The sequence below is a fragment of the Lonchura striata genome, chromosome 8, assembly GCF_046129695.1.
Source record: "Lonchura striata isolate bLonStr1 chromosome 8, bLonStr1.mat, whole genome shotgun sequence".
NCBI classification, from domain to species: domain Eukaryota; kingdom Metazoa; phylum Chordata; class Aves; order Passeriformes; family Estrildidae; genus Lonchura; species Lonchura striata.
In genome coordinates, this window is record NC_134610.1 from 38,542,659 (window position 1) to 38,564,594 (window position 21,936).

Sequence of the window (21,936 nt, forward strand, 5' to 3'; positions counted from 1 at the left end):
CTTTCGTTCTTGTTTGCATGCCTTCCCACCCTGTGAGTCTTGCTACAATTTCACAACCACACAGCAATTTAATTTAGGTGGCAAGAAAACCCCAAGATCTCCAGTCCAACCTCAGAAATCCTCTAAAGAGTGGGAGATGCCCAGCAGGCTGTGTACTTCCATGTCGTTCTCCCCACCCCTAATCTTGTGGGCTGGACAGTCAAGGGGAGTGGGGGAAGATGACCCATGTAAGGTGTCTGGTCAGGCACTTAATGTGATTTTTTCTACAGCCTGTTTGGCAAAGAATAAGAGAAGTGACTTGGCAAAGCAGGGTCACAGGAGGGTACAGTGGTTCCCTGTGTCAGTGAGGGCCTGTGTGTCACCTCTGTTCGAATGCTGAAGGCCAAGAAAATCACCGGAATGCTTCAGGCTATGCAAGCATTTAACAGATGCCAGCAGGAAGAATGACTTTCAGATGACACAAAGTCACTGAAGGAAATCAGGGATGCTGTATTTGAATTCATAATCCTTAGGTAAATAAACTGTATGGCCTTCCTTCCAACAGCACCCAGACATTAAAAGTGATTTTATATTGTTTAATCCTCTCTCATCTCAGTTTAAAACAGTGATCTTTTCCCTCTTCCCAATTTTCTTTCCATGATGATGGCAAAGAGGATGATAACAGTAGCTTGAGGTTACTTGCTATGTAGAAACAGAGATTTTGGGGTTTGTGTCATGATCTCTGGCTGAAATAACCAGACATCTGAAAATAACTGAATATAACAGCCTGGCTGTTCTGTACTTTCAGCATGTAAACTGAGTTGCACCTAGAAACAGAAATAACTCCCAAGAATTTTTACAGGGAGGGAGAAAGCACATTTTTCTTCAAGCCTGCCATTTTCTACCTTATTGAATATTTATCTTTTTTTTTCCTGAGATGCTTTTTTTGCTTGCTGAGTGATGAATGTCTCCCTAAACCACAGTGTGCTTGGTTGTGTTCTGGCACTCCAGCTGCTCTAACTGCATGTTTCAAAGCTTGACCCAGCCCTGCATGTGCTTCTTGGGAGTGCTGTTCTCCTCTTTGAGTGTGTATGCATATGAAGAGAGCTGCTCAAATCATGTACTCTGGTATTTAATTCTGACCCTATCAGTTTGGCAACAAGTCTCTCTCACTCCTGGTTTTATTTCTGGAGTTGACTACACACTGAGTGGCTCAATGTCTGCCCATGGATCGACAGGCTTGTTATTAATCTTCTTTATGGGAACTAATTTAACCTTCTGGTGCAAAAGCAGCCCCATGGGAGCCCAGGAAGTTGTTTACTGTTGGTGTTCTGACATGGATGAGGAGATAAGTGGGTTATCCTCCCAACATCCCATGGCAAGTTTGCGAGTCCAGCAGTTTCACTGGCACTCAGTGAGCAAATGGCATCTGAAATTCTCTCTCAATGGTATTAACATCATTAATTATTTAATTGTAATATCACTTTTCAAGGTAGAAGGGAACCTGAGTCCAGCAAGGGCCTCTAACTGAAACCTAAATGAATGGAAAAGCAGCATTTCCAGGCCCCTGGGGGCAGAAGAGAAGAGTTGGTGTAGAGGGAGAACTGAGAGAAGTGGCTGTGAAGGGTCAAAATGCTTGAGAGCTCAAAAGCTGCCAGTTCAGTCCAGTATGACATGTGCTCTTTAAAAGTTTATAAATTAAAATAGTCTCTGGGCAGTCTCATTCATTAAGATTTTTCTTCAGGGGATGTTAAGCACATAGCTGAGCAATTTGAAATGGAGAAGGAAAGGCCTGTAAGTGGAACTTAAACTAGGACAGAGCAAGTATTGTAAGGAGTGTTTAATGTTTCCTTATCTGCCTTTTGCAAGGCTGAATTCAAAAGCCAGTGTCAGACAGTGAGAGGGCATGAAAAGGAAGCAGCAAACCCTAAAAAAATTACAAGGGTGTTTATGGATCCTTCCTATGTGTGAAAAAGGATTCTCCATTTTAATAGTGTGTTTCAGTTTTTTAAGTTGATTTCTAGTGTTAGAAAATGTTCTCAGTCTGTTAATGGCTAAAAAGCCTCTAATAAGGCTTTACGTGACCTGCTTTACTACAAAGCATATAATCTGTAGGTTCTCATGTAGACAGCTCTGGGAGTTCATAGAATTTCCAGGGGTTATTCTCAGGCTGAGATGTGCATAACAGTTACTTTTAGAACAAGCTGGTGCATGGGTTATGAATCTGAAGTGGGAATTAAGGAATACAGCACTGAAAAATGTGCAGCTGTTTAGTTTGGTTTTTCAGTAAATAGTGAATGAGATTTTAAGGATGAAAATAAAATTACATTAATACCATCGAATGAGTGCTAAAACCAGAGCAAAATACAGAATAGGTTTCTGGGTTTTTTTGAAAATAATTTCCTAAGGTTTTGGTTGTTGCTACTCCCGCCTCCTCAAGCCTGTAAGAAAGCTGTAAAATGCATATTATTCGTCCTTAATTAAGCAGGATTTCCATTTGCCTATTGCTGCACTTTAGGCCAGTGATTTTAATTCACACAGGAATCATTTTAATGGGCACCATTAAAAACGCAAAATTCCTGAGACCAGATTTGACAGGCTTGTTTGGGAAGGAAGAAAAGTCCCATTAAACATGTGGATCTTTGAACAACTTGCTGCCTGGAGGAAATTCAAGTTCATTGGGAAGTTCCCAGTGTTGCCTTCGCCTGCACTGGTGGATCTTGTCCTCTTGTGCCTTTGTTGGTGCTGCCTCTGCTGTCAGGTAGGTCAAATGTAGGCAAAAAGCCTGGTGCTCTGAAAGGAGCTCTGTGGAGCTCTAATGCAGCAAATCAGAATGCCCAGAGATGAGTTGTATCCAACTTGTCTGCCCAGTTTGACAGACCTTTACGGGAAACATGATTTGACAGCAATTTTCATCCTGGAAGTGTCCTGTGCTCGCCTCCCTTGTAATGAGTCTTGACTTAACTGGGTCAGGAATTCAAGACTCATTACTCTCCTTGCTCCTGTCCCCCAGCACAGAGGGTTTTGCAGTGCTGAGGGAGAAGAAGCTGCTGGGCACCCTGGTCATGCTCAAGCTGCCCTTTCCCCTTTCCAGGCAGCTTTTCCCAGGCACTCACTGTGGAGGGCTCCAGTGCCACAGGGCACAGCTCTCACTGGCATGTTCGTGTGGAGCTGTGTGGCTTGGCCAAGGCCTGGCAGTGCATGTCTAAATGTTCTGTGTTTGCTTTTCTCATCTAAATTCTGTTTTTTTCCCTTTTCTGTCTGTAGAAATATTATGGGCTGGATACTAAGTGGGGAGACATCGAGCAATGGATGGTAGGACTTGATCAACGTAGCTCAATAACTTTTGCGTGTTGCAGTTCTGTGTAGTTCATAGAGTTTGAGATCCCTCCAAGTAGGTATTTTCATGCATTGGGAGTGTGAGTTTTGCTCCAAGCAATCTCACAGTCTTGCTTTTCCAACTGAAATGTAAGTTTTGATCAGCTTTAAACTGGCAAGGACTGGGTTAACGCCATCTCTTTTTGCAGACCTGTATCCATGCTGTCACTGGAAGATTAGATTAGGATAAAAACCTGTTAAAGCCCCTTGGGATACAGGGACTGTTTGTGCTCATTTTACTTTTTGTGGGTTTTACCACCACTTTCTTAAATCTGCCTTCAGGTAAATTGTGGGCAAGTTTCACTCATGCTGTTTCATTTCCCTTAGCACTTACTGGCCCAGGGGAACCCCTTAGAGGAATGATTACTGCTAAAGTGGCAATCCTAGCTTTTTTTCCAATAGTACCCTGTCCTGGATTTTAGGATTTGCTAAAACCAGTGAATACCAGCTGCAGACTTGGCCACTGGCAACATGTGAGTGTTTTAACACCTGTGATATGAGATGAAGAAGTTTCTAATGGGCTGGAAGTCACTGGCTTCAAATATTTTTCAACCCTAAGTTTATGAAACCAGTTAGCAGCGATGCCAGCTGAAAGCTGTGGCTTTGCCCTGCAAAGCTGAGTAGTGCACTCTGGAAAAGGCAAAACTGAGCAGCTGGTTTCCAGTGTGGAAGGTAACTTCCCAAACTCCCCAGATTCCTTGGTCTTTGATAATTAATCAGTAAATACTGGTCTGCATGGACCATCCAGCTACCCCAGACTCACACGGAGTCTCCTCAAATCCTTGCTGGTGAGCATAACTCCACCTTACTGGCAGTTCCCTTGCTTGGAAATCAGCTCATCAGTGACAATCTGTTGACTACAATGTTGAAACCTTTTTTTTCTTCCTTGCTGTTTTCTACTGTTGTTTCTAAAATCATTGGCAAATCAGATTTTAAAACCAGCTTGTTGAAATGTAAAACATCTTGACGCCGTTTCCAGTGTCACAGAGGCTGCATAGCAGAGAGGAAATTCGGGGTCTCAGAGGAGGGAGGAAGGGTTTTTCTGCTTTGACAGGGTGTCACCTCATGTTGTTTGGTTTAACTTTACTGGCTTCTAAGTGTGTCTAGAGTTCACTGTGTGTTTCTGGAAGGCTCTGTTGCTGTGTTTGTCCTCTCAACGCCTCCCTCTGTTTTCTCTCTGCTGCCTTGGTAGGAAGACAGTGAGCGTTATTCCCGTAGAGCCCGAAGAAATGCCTCGGTCAGTACCTACTTTTGCTTTTTCTGTTCAGCCAGACACTACAGATTAAGAAAACAGCCGTGTGTAAGGCACTTCCTTCTCAAAAGAAAAGGAACCAAAACGAGCTCCTGCCACCCCTGGCAAGTGGAAACCACAAAGCCACTTCCTGACTTCTCTGCCCTCTCCCCAGTCACTCCAGGGAGCTTTGCAAATGTGCAAGAATAAAGGGGGTGGAAAGTGGGGAACTAACCTGTTTGGAGTGTTTAATGTTAGTTAAAGGGCCAAGAGCATAGAGCAGGGAACACCTGAGCAAGCTCCTCCTTCACCCTACAGTAAAATGTTTGACTGTTTTTTGGGCAGGGTATGATTTCATTTGCTTTCTGCTTATAGTTTCAGTGCAATTTTTTTTAAAACCACTGAGTTTGTGCATCTTTCCCTTCCTCCTGTCCCATCAAAGCCATCAGCATTTGCCTCAGTGCCTGTTACCTGTGTTCTTTTCACTGTTGTTTTGTCTCTACGCTTTCTCTCGCTAGGCTTCGGATGAAGATGAGCGCATGTCAGTGGGTAGCCGTGGAAGCCTGAGGGTTGGTAAACTGTGCAACCTCTGTGTGCATGTCTGTGTATGGGTGTCACTGTCCCCCTGTGCCCCCACACTCTGAGGGGACTGTCCTGGACGTGCTTCATGTTGGGTTTTTTCAAGTGGATCACTGATTGTCTCCAGTGTGTGCCTTGTGCAGGACCCTTTGTGGTCCCTGCTCGTCACTCTTGCAGGAAGGACTTTGCCAAGATGTTGGTGTCTGCATGCACTTTGTGAGCTCCCCTGTTTCACTCCTGGAACTGGAAATTTGGGAATGGGAATGGGTATTTGGGAATGGGAAGTGCTGGTGGGGTCAGTGTTTATTAACTCAGGAAACCAGATGTGATTGATCAGTGGACATAAGTGTTGGGTGCTTCGGAATTGCAGGTGAATACTCATAAAATAACAGAATGGCCTGAGCTGGAAGGGACCCACAGGGATCATTGATCCAGCTTCTGTCCCTGCACAGACACCCCAACAATCCCAGCCTGGCATCCCTGAGAGCCTTTTCTAAACTCTCCTGGAGCTCTGGCAGCTTCGGGGCTGTGCCCATTCCCTGGGCAGTGCCCAGCAGCCTCTGGGGGAAGAACCTTTCCCTGATATCTAACCCAAAAATCTCTCTGACACAGCTCCAGCTGTTCCCTTAGGTCCAATCACTGGTTACTGGCTTTTAAAATGCTTTAGAAATACTTTAGAATCATCTGCAGGCCTGAGTTTTGTGGAGGGTGGGATTAGTAAAGCACTGAGTACTCATCTGTAGGAAAAGTTCAAACAGTTTTTTCCTCAAAACATCCAGACAGTATTTTCCCAGATAACACACATTTATATAAACCTTAACTCTGTTTTTACATACTGTCTAAAAGACTCATTAAAAAAAAATAAATTCTGCTGCAGAGCCTTCTCAGGGATCCCACTGTAAAATTGCACAAAGTGTGCTTAAATATATAAAGTGCTGCCTTGTTCCCTTTTTAGTGGAATCCTTATTGCTACTAATGGAATGCTGTTAAAACCTTTTTTCCTCCAGATGACAAACTTGAGTGCTTTTCAGAGCTAGGAGATGCCTCAAAGCTCCAAAGAGTCAATGAAGAAAATCCTCTCTGCACAGCAGAATATGAAAAGTAGTGTTTATTTTACTTAGGGTTAAATGTTGACATATGGAAGTGTTTTTTGGAGGGGGAAAAGATCTCTAGTTAGTTGAAATATCAATTCTATCTGTTTAGAAGGTGATGACAACACAAATGGGTTGTTTATCCCTGGCTGAAATGTGGCACGATGCAAACACACTGGCTCTGTTTATAGCACATCTTCATCTGAAACTTCTCTTCATGGAAATTCACCACTGATTCTTTCCGAGGTGTTTTTGTAACACAATCCTGTGATTTGTATACCTTTAAAGAGCAGAAGCCCTGCATTCTGCCTCCTCACCATCCCTTGGAGAAGCTTTTTCCCTTTTTCCCTGAGCAGTCTCAGGCTGTGATAACCAGCGCTGGCTTGGTGAACAGCAGCCTCCAGCTGCTCTGTGGGATGGTCCCAAATTCTTCATAGTTCTGCAAGGAATGTCCTTCTCTGCCAGAAGGATCTGGCTGAAACTTTCCACACTGGTGTTTCTCAGTGATGCTGCACAGGCCCTGTCCCCAGAAAGCTGCATTTGGTGGTGGATGTGCTGACATTTTGGCAGGCACAGGAGAAGTTTTGACAGAGCTTCCTTGCCTCGTTTTTGTGTCACTGGGATTGTAGAAGCATGTAAATATTTGCCAGTCTGAACTGAAATTTAGCCTTCTACATCTTTCAGTTGTTCCATTCCAATTAATTAATAGAATCACAGAATGGGTTGAGTTGGAAAAGACCTTAAAACTCATCTTGTTCCACCCCCTGCCATGAGCAAGGACACCTTCCACTAGCCCAGGTTGCTCCAAGCCCCATCCAATCTGGCCTGGAGCACTTCCAGGGAGCAGCCACAGCTTCTCTGGGCACCCTGTGCCAGGGCCTCCCCACCTTCGCAGGGAAGAATTTCTTCCTAATACCCAAGTTAAACCTATTTTTTGTCACTCCAGGCCCTTGTAAACAGCCTCTCTAAACACTTTCCCAGTGTGGATTTATGGGAGATGCTTTTAGTAATTTGACCACATCTGTGGCTAATCTGTGAAGATTTGGCTCTTGCTGTATCCATCTTTAAAATAACAAAGCCAAAAGCTCCATTAATTTTGATCAACCTTAAAAAATCACGTGAGTTCTAGTGTCCAGTTTGGCTTTGGAGCTATTTTAGCCTGAAGACAGCATCAGAAACAGTTGTCTTGTGTCCATGAAGAGTTTATAAAATGACTTGGAGAATTTTGAATGGTGCTGTCTTTTTGGATACTTGAAGGCTCTCCTTCCAATCATTGCAGGATGCCAGATTTGGAAAATTCATCTTCTATCTTTGTCACTCAGGCTCCTTGCACTGTGAGGGGCTGGTGGTGCCAGGGGTTCCTCTTTGCAGCTGTGCTTCTCTTCTGTGCAGGAAGTTTTCACTGAAATGAGCCAATATCAGACATTCACTTCTCCCTAGGGCTCCACCACCCCACTGATCTGTGTGGGTTTCACTCTGGATTTTTCTCCTGGCATATTTTTGAAGTGGATGCCTGGGCTTCAGGCACCAGAGATGTGCTGAGGTGGCTTTTGGGGAGCTTCTGGATGCTTCTGGTGAAGCAGAGGCTGCAGTACACACTGCAGAACCTCCAGAAATATTCATCAGACCAGGCCAGCAAATGGACTGAAACACCACAGCTGTGACTGTGCTGCAAACAGGGACCAGGGGTCCAGGGAGTCCTGGCTTGGCTGTATCTGTGGCTCCTCAGCTGCCATGGAGAGGCTTCTTCAGCAGCTTCCCTGATGATCCTGAACCCATCAACAGCTCCTGCCACTCCTGTTTCAGGAGTTCTGCAAGCTCAGTTCTAAATCATGCAGGTTTTCCTAGGGAAGCTCAGTAACATCAGCCTGAGTTTGTAGAGGCTCTTGAGCATCTCTTCAGTCCCTTTTCTATTTCATTTGTCCTGGTTCTTCCACTTCCCAGCTGGCTGTCTCTAATCCAACACCATCAGCATGAAGTATTGTTGTGTTATCAATCACTCATGATTAATTTGTGTATCCTTGTTTTGTATCCTACCAACTTCCAAACTTGTACCTTTGTGCAAGAAATGCTGCATTATCAAAGTTCTTTAGTTGGGATTTACATCTCCCTGCCTATTTTTATGTTTGTTTGTTGTTTGTTTTGGTTTGGGGAGTTCCTTTGATTGACATAATTTGAGTTTTCCTTTGTGTTCTGATTTTCCTCTCCTCTCATGCCTTTACAGTCTCATTTGGAATATGCCAGCACCTACCCAGTGGTGAGAATAGTCTGCAAGTTGCAGAGTTGTGTGTGTGTGTGTGTGTGTTCAAAAACTAATCATGAAGAAGAAGAAGCTAACACAGGTTGTGATAACTGCTCTGTGATCAGGGTGATCTGGAAGCATCCTGAGGCAGTTTGTGGTCTGTGATGTCAGGGTGCCACTTCCCTCTCCTCCTGCTCTGACACAGTTCAGATGAGAAGTGACAAATGATTAGAGAGATCTGAGCTAGGTTTAGCTCAGTAGTTACCACAGGCAGAGCAGAATGGCTTGGATTTCCCCTAAAACACTGTCTCCGATAAAGCCTGTCCATTGTTGGACCTGATGCATCTGGATTTATTTCAGCACAGATCTGGAAAGGAATAAAACTCTTGTAAACTCACTGTAAATAGATCTAGCAAAGGTGACAGGACAAACACACTGCCTACCAAAGCTGCAGTTTGTGTTATCTTCACTTTAGAGGACAAAATCAGCTTAATAATAATGCTTGGGCAGCAAGTATTTGCTCTGCGAACACTGAGCTAAAGCTGCTCCTGAAAGAACAGAAAGGAGCAACGAGGATTAGAGCTCAGTAAAACATTTCCTGCTGCCTTGTGTTGAACTGGAGGTGTCCTGGTGTCTACAGGAAACAAACTGGGCAGTGCAGTTCTATAGATTCTCCTGCTTTTCCCCTCTCCTTCATTGCCGGCGCTATTTCCAATCGGGGGCGCAGCGCATCCATTTGTGTGTGACCTACATCCCAGAACAGTTCAGCACGTCTGGGTGTTTGCATGGCTGTATTGATACAGTCAGGACGGACAGCTAGCAGCCCTGTGAATTGACTGAAGCCAGCCAGCGTGGCTGATTGGAAGCAGGGCTGCTAAATTTACCAGCGCTCTCAGCATTTGAGCAATATTCCCTGATAACCGGGCGTTTGACTCCGAGGGGGGATGCGCTGCTGAGTGCTCGCTGAGCCGTGCTCTGCTGCTGTTCCTGCATGGGGATGTGCATGCCTGGCTCTGCAGGGGTGTGCACACACTCACTGATCTCACCCCCCGTTCTTCATCCCACTGCAGGCTGGATTAGAGAGTGAGAGGACCAAAAAGAAGAACTACTCCAAAGCAGTATGTATTTTTGTCTGTCCCAGAGAGGCTCTGCCTCCAAACCCGCTGTGGCAGGACAAGGAGTGTGTGCACGTGGGAGAGCTGCCAGCCCAATGTCAAGGATACGCTGTACTATCAGACATTGCCAGGCAGTAATGAGCATCAGTTCATCTCCAAAATGTAGGATAATCCAAACTCTTATTTCCCACATAAACTCAAAACCTTACTGGAGCTACCTAACTTGAGCTGTAATAGGCAATATTGAGAGAATGTCATGGAATCCCAAATGGTTTGGGTTACAAGGGCCCTTAAAGCCCATCTCATTTCACCCCCTGTCATGGGTGAATCTTATGGGGAGCAATTCCAGGCAGGAAGAGGACACTGATGTTTCAAGATTCAGCTTTTATATTTTTCAGATTCTGTGCTGCTTTAGTGTGTGAGTCTAGGCTTCATATTAGGGGATGGTGATCACTCTTCACAGAGTAGAGAGATAAAATAATTCCTTCTCTAGCTGAAGACCAAGGACAAATGATCTAAATCTCAGGCCCAAGAGCACAAACAATGGCAGAATGAAGAGAGAAAAACAAGCAGGATGGGACTTTATAACCTAAAGCTGTAATTGGACAATTAACTCAAATGTACAAATGGAGCAGAACTTATAAAAGTTAGAGATGCCGTGACCAGTTGTCCATTTTGTGACCATTGTGGTTCATCTTGGGTGTAGCCCTGGCTGGGCTCTTGTGCTGCCCAAGGTGGATCCATGGAGGCATTTTAATAAATCTCTGCTTTATTCTTTAGCTCATCACAGGTGAAGGCTGGGGTGGGGCTCTTTGCTACACTAGAAACAAGCAGAGAATTTTTATGAGGGCTGGAAGTTGGTTGTGGGATTGAGAAAGCCTGGGGGAGCAGCACGAGACACAGCCTGAGGTAAAAAAACATTGCAAAAAATGGACACAGTGGCAGTGAAATGGTTTCCTTTGTATGTCAAAAGCAAGAAGAAAATAGAGAGTGAAACAGGGTCACAGAAGGGAGAACAAGTAAAACTGAGTCATTTTAGCCTCTCTAGTATGCAGTTTTATTTGTCCCAGTTTTCATGAGGGTTAGATGCTTTGCATGTAAACGTAGCCTAAAACAAAAGTCAGTGAGGTCTGCTAAAACTGACCCTGCTCTCCAAAAGCTGCCTGGAGCATTTGCCTTCACAAAGATGCACTGGAGAGGTTTCTGGAGAGGATGGGTCAGAGGGGCAGGGGAAGCAACCTCAGCTCTGGGGTTTCAGGCTCAAATATGGGAGACATGGGGCAGATGAGGCAGATTCCTTTAGAAGGGCTTGAACTGTGAAGTGATAACCAGTTAACCTGGGCTCATGGAAATTCATCATGCTAATTCAGCTGGAGGTCCTAAGCAGGGTAATTATTTAAGGGCATAAAGGATGTTACTGTAAATTGACTGTAAGGATCTTGGCTGTCTCTACGTGACATTAAGTGAAACTTTGGGGCAGATCTTGTTCTTGTAAAAGGAATGTACAGTTGGAAAATAACTTTGTTAGAGAACAGGACAGCTGGGAAGGATCTCAGCTGGTCTGTTCCCAGCTAAGACAGCATCATCTGGGTTTTTTAAGGAGGGAAAGGCAGTTCCCCAGGAGTCTGTATTGCCTGGCTGGCTAAGTGCAGGGAGTGAAGGCAGATTCATACAAGGTTGGAGTGAAAATAAATATGATGATAAACAGGAGACAACTTGTCAAAATGGAATAACAGTAAAAACAAATGGGGAATACCACATCTGGGAAAATGAAGGTACCATTACAAAGTAACAGGATGGTTCAGCTAGTGATCTGAGGTTACATATAGTCAATATTATACGGCTGAAAAAGACAAGTCCTCAGTGTAGCAATAAAAGGGGTGGTGGAGGTAATTGGTCTGCACAGAGCATTGCCGTCAGCTGCTGGAGATCCATTTTAACCATTCTTCAGGGAAGCATTGGAGAAATTCAAGGAGCTGGGAAAAAAAAGAACCAACCTGATAAAAACTGGAAAGAAGCCAAGATGTGTGAGAAGGCTACAGCAGTATTTCAAATCAGTTCTTGAATAAAAGAAACTTGGATGTTTGCCTTCCATTTGGGGTGATAGTATTGCATTTCAATAGAGCATCTAAGCTTTTCCCAGCTTGGCTCTGAACTGGTTTCTAAGTTAATTTGTTTAATTTTTCATGGAAGCTGCTGTATAGTAGATTATAAATATTTCTCTTGGAAATAGGTTCAAATTGGTTCTAGTGGATTTTCATTTTGGGAACACATTGAAACATGGACTTCAAAACTTAATAGAAATTCTAATTAAATTTCCCAAACCCCCACCCCAATCCACAGGGGGCTTCCTTGTTTCCAGTGTTAAACCAGGGCTCATTGTGAAATGATACCAGAACAGTGAATTGCTGGGGAAATCTGAGCTTTTAATGCTGTCAATTGAAGAGACTTTTGGGTCTGTCCTCTCTTCTTCACCACCACATTCCCAGACTCAGGACTGAGTCTCTGATTGTTTTCTTTTATTCCCAGCACTGCTGCCATAGGGATTTGAAGCACCTCACCTTGTTTATGGAATAGTCCTTCTGGGCCTGTTTGTTTTCCTTCCTTTGAGAGAAAGCATCTTCCTGACACCAGGGAGGACAGCTGAGCCCACCCAAATCTCCTACTAGCCCTCAGACTGCTGCAGAATCCTGGGGTGTGGCTGATGGCCACTGTCTGGGTTTAATTTGGTGCTCAAAATTAAAAATAAGAGAATTTATACAGCACTGAATGTTTACTAAGCTGGATTTCTCAAACCAAATTAATTCTTCTACAATTTACTGCTTTTTAGGTGTTCAGCTGCCTGAGGTGTAAATCGCTACAGTGATATATACCCTTTATTGTAGTCTCTGATCTCTTTTTTGTCCCCATTTTGTCTCCTGTTCTCTTCACAGAATGTTTGAATATAGACCAGTAATAATAGAGGAGGCAAATAAAGGGATCAAAAAGGGCAAGCAGGAGTATCCTTGACATTTTTGGCTGTTCTGGTGGTAGTGACACAAATGTTGGTGTCCTCGTGTTTGAAATCATGCTCTAATCCTGCACTGCTCCTGTTCCTGGTGTATCTTTGAAAAGTTCTGTCTCTGCCTTTGCCTTTCATAAGTGATGACACTTGCTTAAAAATTCGCTTCGGCGTCTACATCAATTTTTCTTCTCTCCTTCTTTTGTCTTTCTTTTTTTTCCCCTTTCCTTCCATAACAGACCAATGGTTATGAGGAAGACGTGTATGGATCATCCCAGAGTAGAAAATCTAGCAGGGTTAGTAGATGATTTCTATTGCTATAAAATTCTATTACTTCATTTAATGGGATTAAATCTAATTAGCAAATTCTTTTTGGCAGTGAAGCAGGTTTTACCTGTCTTGCATGTTGTGGGTTTGGATTTTGTCAGGCACTGTGGAGGTGCAGGAAGAAGCTGTCTGGGAAATGAAAAATCAAAAATTAGGCCATGAGTGGGGAGTCTCAGAAATTGGTACAGAAAAATCTTGGGAGTCAGAACTGCTTTAACTTGTAAACAAAATGGGGTAAAAATTACATTGTGACAGCACTGGCAGGGAGGATTTCCACATGCTGGAAGCAGAATGAGTGCTTTTCACTCTCTGCAAGGTGTTCATGCTGTGCTCTGGTACTGAATCTCCTAATTTAGTCCATGCCTTGAGATTTGTATAGTTAAAATGGACTTTGGCTTTTGAATTTTCCCCAAATGCACATTGTTTATTTGAAGTTTGAAGTTTGCTTAACGAAATGCCTTTGTTTTGTTTTGTTTTTCTTTTCCTTTATAAACCATATCCTAGGGTTTCTGGAAACGCCTACAGAGCTGAAGAGCCAGTGCAAGTGTTCCCACTTAACTACTTAACATTGATGGACTTTTATTTCTAGTCTGAAAAAGCTTAATTATTAACTCAATTGTGAAGATGCAGGTCACAATGTTCCCTCCTGTTCCAGCACAACAAGTGTTGTGTGTCAATTCCAGCAACTCCTGGCCCTGCTTTGTTAAATATTGGGGATTGTGCAAATGATTTAAAGGGCTTGTCCAAGCACAGCCTGGGGCAGAGGGGGAACTGTTTGGTTTTTTTTTTTTTTCCCTTTATTTTAACAAAGCCAGACAAAAGCTCAGAGCCTGTTGATCTTTGTGCTATCAAGGCTTTTAAAGAAATTTACTGGTATGCAGCCTAAAGCTCAGTGTTTAGGCCAAAAATAAACTCTTTAAAGCCTCCATTTATCCAAGTGTTTGAGCAATAACACACTGAACATGAGAGAGAGTTCAGGGGGTTACTTTGTAGGCATGAAGTTAAGCAGCTGCCTGGATTAACAATGAAACCTGATATTTCACGTCCATCTAAAATTGTTGCTGCCATATAATTTAGCTGGCATTATGTGGATAAGAGACAATGAAATACTGTTGCTTGAACTGCTGGAAAAACAGCCTGTCCTGTTGCTGGCACTCCTGCTGGCCCATTTGAGGAGTTCAAGGAGCTTTATTCTGTAGCACTGGTGACAAATGATCTTCTTACTCTTTACTGACATACTCCAGTGCTCCAAGGACCACAGGGAGAGCAAAATATCTGCAAGAAAGTCATCCAGGGAGAAGAGGTTGTTTGGTTTCCAATTATATAATTCAAAATCATCCTGGAATTAGTGCTTGCAGCGTGGGGGTTTAGACTGAGTAGGGCTTAATTACAGCAACATTGTTAGTTCCTTGTAGTTCTGTTGCTGTTTGGATTAATCATTAATTAGGAGGGGGAGGAAAGTTTGGGGGTAACTCGGAATAGCTGAAACTTCAAACCAAATTGATGCCAGCGTGGCTGGCATTGCCTTTTTAGGAATATTCTCTCCAAAAAGCCCAAGCTGAATCCTAAAGATTGTCGAAGTGACAAGGTGTCAAGGTCAGCTTGGCAAGACCCAACAGAGTGAAAGTCCTTTTTTCCCTAGCCCGCTGCTGAAGAAAAGGTCTGGAATGCGTGAAGCCGAGTTTTCAAGGTTGTTTATTTTTTCTTATCTATGATAGTTTCTCTCTGACCTGCCGAGGTCCAGCTAGTACAGAAGTCACAGCAGTCTCCTCCGAGCCCCGGGCATCTCCCACATTATATACTCAAAATTATGTGTACCATGTTTACAGTTCCCGTACCAACACCTAAAATCTGTGTTGGACAGTGTGTCCCTATCCTAGACCAATAGAGAAGTGTCACCATTACACCAAGACAGAGAGGACAAGAAGAAGGAAGAAAAGGCCAGGGTATGCCCAGATTCCTCCACCTTGTACCCCTGAATTACATTCTAAAAACCCCCAAAATGCTACTTTTCCACCCTGTGTCAATTCCCCTATTACACTACTCAAACCCTTTTGGCTTGTAATTCTTCATACAAGGTTGGCAGCCTCTCCCATGGGCTAAAATCGAAGCCACAGGTGTTTCTGACTTCTTGCCAAGGTCCCTGAGCCTCTTGCCAGGGTCTGGAGGCATCCGGGGCAGCCAAAGGGATGCTCTAGACTCCAACAACAAGGGAAAATGAAAAAGAGGAAAATTCTTCAGGACAGCAGGGAAATGATGAATGAACCTGCTGGCGATGGCTGTTTCCAAAATAGGTGTCCAGTTTTAAGTCACAGAATGGACTGATCCATGTGCACCCTGCACTTGCAGTATCATGGGTTGATCCCTTAAATATGATTAATGCCATGTGCTTAAATAATCCACATGCAGATTGCAAACTCTAAGCAGGAATGAAAGTTATTTCTTAAAGTTCAGTTCAGGTTTCCTTTCAGTCAAAGTCTTATTGTACAGGCATTGTTTGGGGGGTTTTGGTATGTGGCTGGTTGTTTCTTGGGTTAGGTTTGTTCCAAGGTTGGACAGTGATTTGCCCTCAGCCTGTACCTGTGGGTATTGTGTCATATCTAAACTGCTCACAGTGACAGAAGAAAGCAAACAAATTTCTTTAACTTGCAACAGATCTCCCTCCTTTGTGAGGAATTCAACACCTCCATGGACTGCAGTGGTGAAGCAAGGATGAGTTAGGGTTTGTGAGGAGCTGAGTGCTGAAAGCAGAGCACCTTGACTGTCCAGACCCATCATGAGAAATGTTTGGAGAGGAAAGCTGTCAGGGAATAGGTGTGAAAGGAGAGGAGAGCTCTGGAGAGTAGCAAAGGAGGTGAAGGCGTGAGGTCTTTCAGAACAACCATTCCTCATTAAGATCCCCTAAGTGGACCAAAAGTGCAGGGATGACTGGATGCAAGGCAGAAAGCAGGGAAAGGTGTTTAATTTAAAGAGGGTGTTTAAAGTCTCACTTCTTAGAGAAGAGTTTTCTCCCTGCTCAGTCTTGCGATATCTGACAGTGGGCTGCTCACTTCTGCTGGGCACGGGCAGCAGCTTTGGTCCCTGGCTTTGCTTTCCATCTCCAGGATCTCAGCTTCTCCTGGGAGTGTAGTTTACTGAACTTGAGCTCCTCAGGATCTCAGGAGGAAGCTGACCAGCTCTCTGACCAGTGCTTCAAAGGTCCCACAATTTTCACACATCCTCACAACTTTAATGCAGTTCTCTCTTCTTTCTGCATCTGTGACCACTTTGCTTTGCAGTTTGTAATCACCTAATTTACTTTTTGCTTCCCATTTAAAGGAATAAGGAATGAAGCTGAGTGCTGAGTTCTCAAGGAGTTTTGTTTTTGTTTTTTCTTTGTTTGTTAATGCAGGCTTCATACTACTCTGACCTGGGTCTCCCCAGCAGCAGCTATGCTTCTACATCTCAACTTTCTTCCCAAAATGGAAATTGGGTCGGTTGCCCTCTGGCTTCACCTGGCCTGGATTGTGTTTGGATGATACAACCTCTTGTACTTAAGAATTAATTTGGGCCGATGTCAAGAGTCTATGTAGCTCTTTTTAGTGAAACTTTAGAAAAAACCCCAAACAAACCAGACCTTTTAAGATTGGAATGAGTAATGGAAAACTGCTTTCAAAACAGCACAGTCAGTTTTCCCTTGCTGCTCCTCCCTTTCCTTGTCTGCCATTGGCCTCAGTTGGTCTGGGAAGATAAGGGAAATCTTAATTACCTGAATTTCTCTGTTTGAGGCAGCTCCTCTGCATAGTGTGTCAGTCTGGTGAGCTTGAGACAATCCAGTCTGCACGACACAAAATTACAGGGAAGCAATTCCCAGAGTGCTGGGAGAACGTCAGTGAAGCTGTGAAACCCCTGGGAGGTTGCATTGTCCCCCGTGTGTGGCAGAGCTCAGTGCCAGCAGAGCTCCAGCAGTGCTCCAGGTGCTGCCTGGGGACACAGCACAGGGGTGTGGATGGGGCACTGGCAGCAGGACCTGGCCTCAAGGCCTGGGCTGGGGAATCCCTGCTGGAGTCTCTCTTGCACTCAGCTCTGTGCTCTGGGTTTGTTTAACTGCTGCATTTTGGGGGGGATGGTTACTAACACTAGTTTCAGGCTGCTCTGATTGAAGTGCTTGTTTATCCTGAATTAGTTGGGTTTTCTCTGCATTTGTGAATAATGAAACACACAGGAGATGATCTTGCAGCTGTGTGAAACACTAACAGTGTGTACTTTGAAGCACTTCTGTGTAGCTCTTTTCTGGCTTTGGTTGAAGCGAAGAGAAACCCCATTTCTGGCTCCTGTACACAAATGTGTGGGAGACAATAACAGCTTAACAACCTAAAATTAAGTTTTACTGTTTTGCTTTTGCATACTGTTGTGTCCTCCCTTCCTGTAGGAAATGCATGTGCCTGCTTGGTATTCTTAGTCTTTGGGAGCTGAGATCTAATGCTTTCATGGTGCTCATGACTAATATTCTCTGTACTGGGTTTCCTTCTGCTGTTGTGTAGTGATCCTAATCTCTCACCAAGAGGGTTCATTCTGCTGTAGGCATCTTTTTTTCTGTTTAATTTACTGTGCCAAAACAAAAAGTGTTGTGCTTGTCTCCCCCAGCCCTCCCTGCTGTACAGCGATGCCCTGCCAGCCAGGAGTTACAGGGTTTGTTGTGCTGATGCTCTGAGCACCAACACCAGAGCCACTCACCCCCAGCCATGCACATGCTGTCCCCTGCCCCTGTCTGTAATTCCTGTTGGGTGCATTTGTCTCACACCCTGGTGTCCCATCCATCTGAGTGCCACGTGTGTGATGCTGTTTGTGCAGACCTGGATTTGCTGATCCTTCCTTTAGTTCCTGGTGGGACTGTGCTCATGGGGTTGTGATGCTGCCAGGGGTGTCGTGTCCATGTGGAAAGAGTTGTCTTCCTCGGTGTCTTTCCAGGAGCAGGACAGAGAGGCAACATCAATTCTTGCAGGTTGCTTAATAACTAACAAAAATCTGTTCACAAATATTTTTTTAGACAATTTCCTACCTTCTTGTTTAAAATGAGCTTCTCAGAATTTTTTCTCAAAGCTTAAAGGTAGAGTTTCCTACTCCCCTTGTGTTTCTTGAGCCATATATCTCCGTGCTAAACCGGAGTCAGTCTTAAAATACGCATTTTCCTCCTATTTTGTTCATTTACTAAAGTGGCTGTAAGTGAAGCTCATCACTGCCAGCACCAGCAATGAAAGTGAAACAGCTGGGATCAGTGTAAGAATTGATGTAGCCATTTCAGGGACAGGCAGTCAAAGCATTAAATTAAAGTTGAGCTGAAGCCCCGGGAGCAGGCTTGGTGTCAGATCTCGGGGTGTATCCGATCCTGCACGTCAGGTCGCGCTGGCTCTTCCCTCGCATGCTGCTTGTGCTTGCACCCGGGAGATGTCCCTGTCCTCGCCCATCCTGCTGGCTGCCACGTGTGCTGGGTGAGTTTGTGAGTTTGTGGTTGTGCAGGCTGAGCTGCCATTGCTGTGCTGACTCTGTGTTTTAATTGTAGGCGTCTGTGTACGAGGAGAGCGTTTACAGCGGGAGCCGGCGCTATAGTGCCCCCAGTTCCCGCGCTGTAAGAGGTTTTCTGCTTTTCCCTGCTCTGTCTCTGTCCTTTGCCACATTGGGGAGCCTTTCACGTGGGCTGTGTGACACCCAGGGCCTGCTGCTTTAGGCACAGGAGTGGGAGCACCATTCCCACGAGCTGCCATGAAGCAGTGATCAATGGGAACTCATCCCTCTGCGGGACAGGGAATCCAGTTCTGCCTCGCGCTCGGTCTGCAGATAAAACACCTTGGAAAGGCCATACTTGAAGTCCTTTCCCTCCCTGAGATTTAATTCTTATTGTCAAAACTGAGAAAAATACAAGTTTAAAAAATTATCAGCCAAAAATTTAAAAATCAGTTTCACACAAGCAGTGTGAAGTAAATGATTTTTGGGAATATATGGGTTGCTTGGTTTTGTTTCTTGGATTTATATTCAAATATATTTTACATTCATGTATGTGACAGTGATTCCAAAGTGTGTGTTTCTGAGAGTGGATGGCTCAATATAAGGAATGACCATATAAATTGTTTCCTTTCAAAAAAGAGAAACTCCAGGAGTTGGTTTAAAAGACAGAGAATGCCTTCATACCTCCTCTGTGAGTGTTTGGGCTAGGCAGTCCATCTGCTGCTGTTGTGTCCACCTGAGGGAAAAAAAAAAAAAAAAAAAAAAAAAGGAAAAACCAATCTCTTTAGATGTTTAAGTCCTCTGCGGGCCCACTGCTTACTCTGCCTCTCATCCCTTCACTGATGGTTGCAAAACCCAACCAACCAAAAAAACCCCAGCAAACAAATAACCACCGTCTAAGGCCATAAGAGTGAAAAGCCTCGAGACAGAGCACTGATGCTAACTTTAAACAACACATTTTTATTAGCTTGGAGGAGGAAACACTTTCAAGAATGCTTACTAAGCACTTGTTAGTCCTTCAAGGGCTGTGCCATCCTCTTGCCACCCCACTGATTCACAGCTGGGAGAAATAATTTACAGTAAACCCTTCAGCCTAAAACCTGTTTGCAAGTCTTTCACGGGCTGTCAGTGGCATGAGGACTGAAACGTTGGTGCTTTCCCCTCCCTCCATCCCCATCCCACCCTGAACCACAGGTATTTGTGTGTAACCCAGCCTTTCCAGTTCCTGGAGTAATGAGAGACTTGGAACTGGAGGGGTTTGCCCCAGAGGCAGCGACCTTGTCACACCACCTGTGGTTGTTTTAATGCCTCTAAACCTTGCAACACTTTTAACCTGGAGAGGGAGTGTCACCTGGGGTGGCTGTTCCCAAAAAAATGTTTTTGGAGGAGCAGGTGAATGCAGGGGGTGAGGCTGAAAGTGGCCTTGCTTGGTCACAACCACTTACTTCCATAGCCAGCCCTGCAATGCACAGGGAGCAGCTGTGGAATAAATAGGGCCTGGAAACATTAATATGGGACTCATTAGTAGTTAAAACTTCTTCCCTGTCACACGTTTCAAATTTTTTCTAAACACTTCTTTCGTTAAACATAGAACACTGCAGTGACCAAACAAAATCTGTATTTTTATTTCAGTGCTTTTTACCTTTAATTTAGGAATTTTTGTGTGATTGGCAATAGCTGTAGTGTGCAGCAGATCTTTATACTCTGCATATTCTCATCTCTGAAATGAAGATCAGGTGCACAAAACCAGTGTAAGACACAGAGTCCCACAATGGTTAGGGTTGGAATGGACATGAAAGGCCACCTGGGCAGGGTCACCTTCCACTCTCCCAGGGTGCTCCAAGCCCTGCCCAGCACTGGACATTCCAGGGCTGGGGCAGCCCCAGCTGCTCTGGGCACCCTGTGCCAGGGCCTCCCTCGGGGTGCATCCGAGGGCACTGCCCTGCCCGTGGGCTCGCTCAGGGCTGTGCACCTTGCTTGGGATGTTTTGTGGGCAGTGGCTGACCCTGTGCTTCAGCTGGTGCTTGTGCTCTAGCTGGGGTTATTTCCAGCTTACCCTCTCACCATTCATTAGTGCTGCAAGCTTAATTTGCAGGTGATGCTTTGCTGCTATGACTAATGATGATGGAGCAGCCCTGCAGTGGCTTGGTGAAGGCCTGGCTGTTTCTGTAAAACTAAAGGGTCCAGGAATTCCTGTAGTGGCCAGGTGACTTAATAAAAAAACCTGGAAAAACCCACAGCATCTCCAAAGTATAGTAATTCTTCAGATTTCTGTGTGGTTTTATCTGAGAAACAGTCCTAATCACCTCTGAAATAAAATAATTATTTTCAGGGCAAGTTCTAGTTCTGTTTCCCTGATGCTTTAAACTTTCATTTCCCTGCTCCATTTTCACTGCATTAAAACCTCTGGAAATAAAACAGCATGGACATGTTCTTTGTCCTTTTCAGCAACCTGCCAGCCCTGTCCTGCATCTCTGCTTAGATGTTTCCTTTAAAAATAAAAAATCTAAAAGATTTTCTTTGGCAGGAGATGAGGACTGCAGGTGCTGCAAAACCAGGAGAGAGACTCAGTCTCTGAGCTGAGCTCAGTTTTTACTTTAATCCCCACATAGATGGATGTTTCTTCCTTTGGCCTGCAGAGTACAAATTCATTTTATGTGTGCACAACGTTGGGAAAGTGATTTACCAGAGAGCCTCAGAGCTCTTGGAAAGTAGTAGGATGGAGCCTTTTGTAGAGAAACTAAATTGTTTACTTGTCACTAGTACCTGAAGAGATATAAATAAATAATTAGTATCCTAAGAATAGAGTCAAAACTCTACTTAAACTGCTGGTGGAATTACTGCTTGCCTTAATTTTCAAATTAACAATTCTCTGACTTTCACTGCTGTCCCTTTGTCCAGCTGCATGTAACCATCTCTTTAACTAATTTCAGATGTGATGCTCTACATCCTCTGCTGCTTCCCTTGCCAGTTCTAATGGCTTTCTCTTTTCTCTGCCTGCTGTTCCTGGTTTTCCTGCTGCAGCCCTCCGAGTACAGCTGCTACCTTGGTTCAGGATCTCGGGCATCCTCCAGAGCCAGCTCTGCTCGGGCCAGTCCAGTGGTGAGCTCCTCTATTTCTCTTTGCCCCTCAACTGTTTCATTTCTCTCTTCTGCAAGGTCTTTTTGGTGCAGAGAGGTCACTGTCCCTCCTGAGGCACTTTCTTAGGGTGTTAATTGGACCTTCTGGGCAGTGCTTAAGACAAAGAAACCAGAGGAGAAATTGCAAAACTGAAGTGATTTCTATGCAGCTGCATGTTTTTACAACAGCAAGTGCCCTTTGGACTCTCAAAACAATGCTGTGTTTGCTTTAAATGGAGAATAAAGCACAGCAAGGTTCTTGTGGAAAAGACTGGGATGTTGATGGGAGTGCTGTGTCTCCTTTGGGGGAGCAGGAAACCCTAATCTTAACTGCAGCATTCAGGCAGTTCAGTTTCTCTCCAGTGAGCAGTATTTTGGTGCAAAGCTGCA

General features: G+C 44.4%; 1 protein-coding gene across 2 annotated transcripts in view; it reads left to right on the top strand.

Annotated features, from left to right (window-relative positions):
- Positions 1 to 21,936, top strand: part of LRRFIP1 (LRR binding FLII interacting protein 1) — a 102,546-nt gene that overhangs the window by 51,414 nt on the left and 29,196 nt on the right. The window contains exons 4-13 of one of the 2 annotated variants that reach the window (XM_031505324.2): positions 3,247 to 3,294; positions 4,550 to 4,594; positions 5,107 to 5,157; positions 8,483 to 8,515; positions 9,571 to 9,618; positions 12,856 to 12,912; positions 16,335 to 16,415; positions 17,570 to 17,614; positions 18,486 to 18,551; positions 21,452 to 21,529. The exons of the other annotated variant lie outside the window; for it this stretch is intronic. Of the exons in view, the coding sequence (XP_031361184.2) occupies positions 3,247 to 3,294; positions 4,550 to 4,594; positions 5,107 to 5,157; positions 8,483 to 8,515; positions 9,571 to 9,618; positions 12,856 to 12,912; positions 16,335 to 16,415; positions 17,570 to 17,614; positions 18,486 to 18,551; positions 21,452 to 21,529 (552 nt within the window). The remainder of the gene's footprint in view (positions 1 to 3,246; positions 3,295 to 4,549; positions 4,595 to 5,106; positions 5,158 to 8,482; positions 8,516 to 9,570; positions 9,619 to 12,855; positions 12,913 to 16,334; positions 16,416 to 17,569; positions 17,615 to 18,485; positions 18,552 to 21,451; positions 21,530 to 21,936) is intronic. 2 annotated transcript variants of the gene reach the window in all.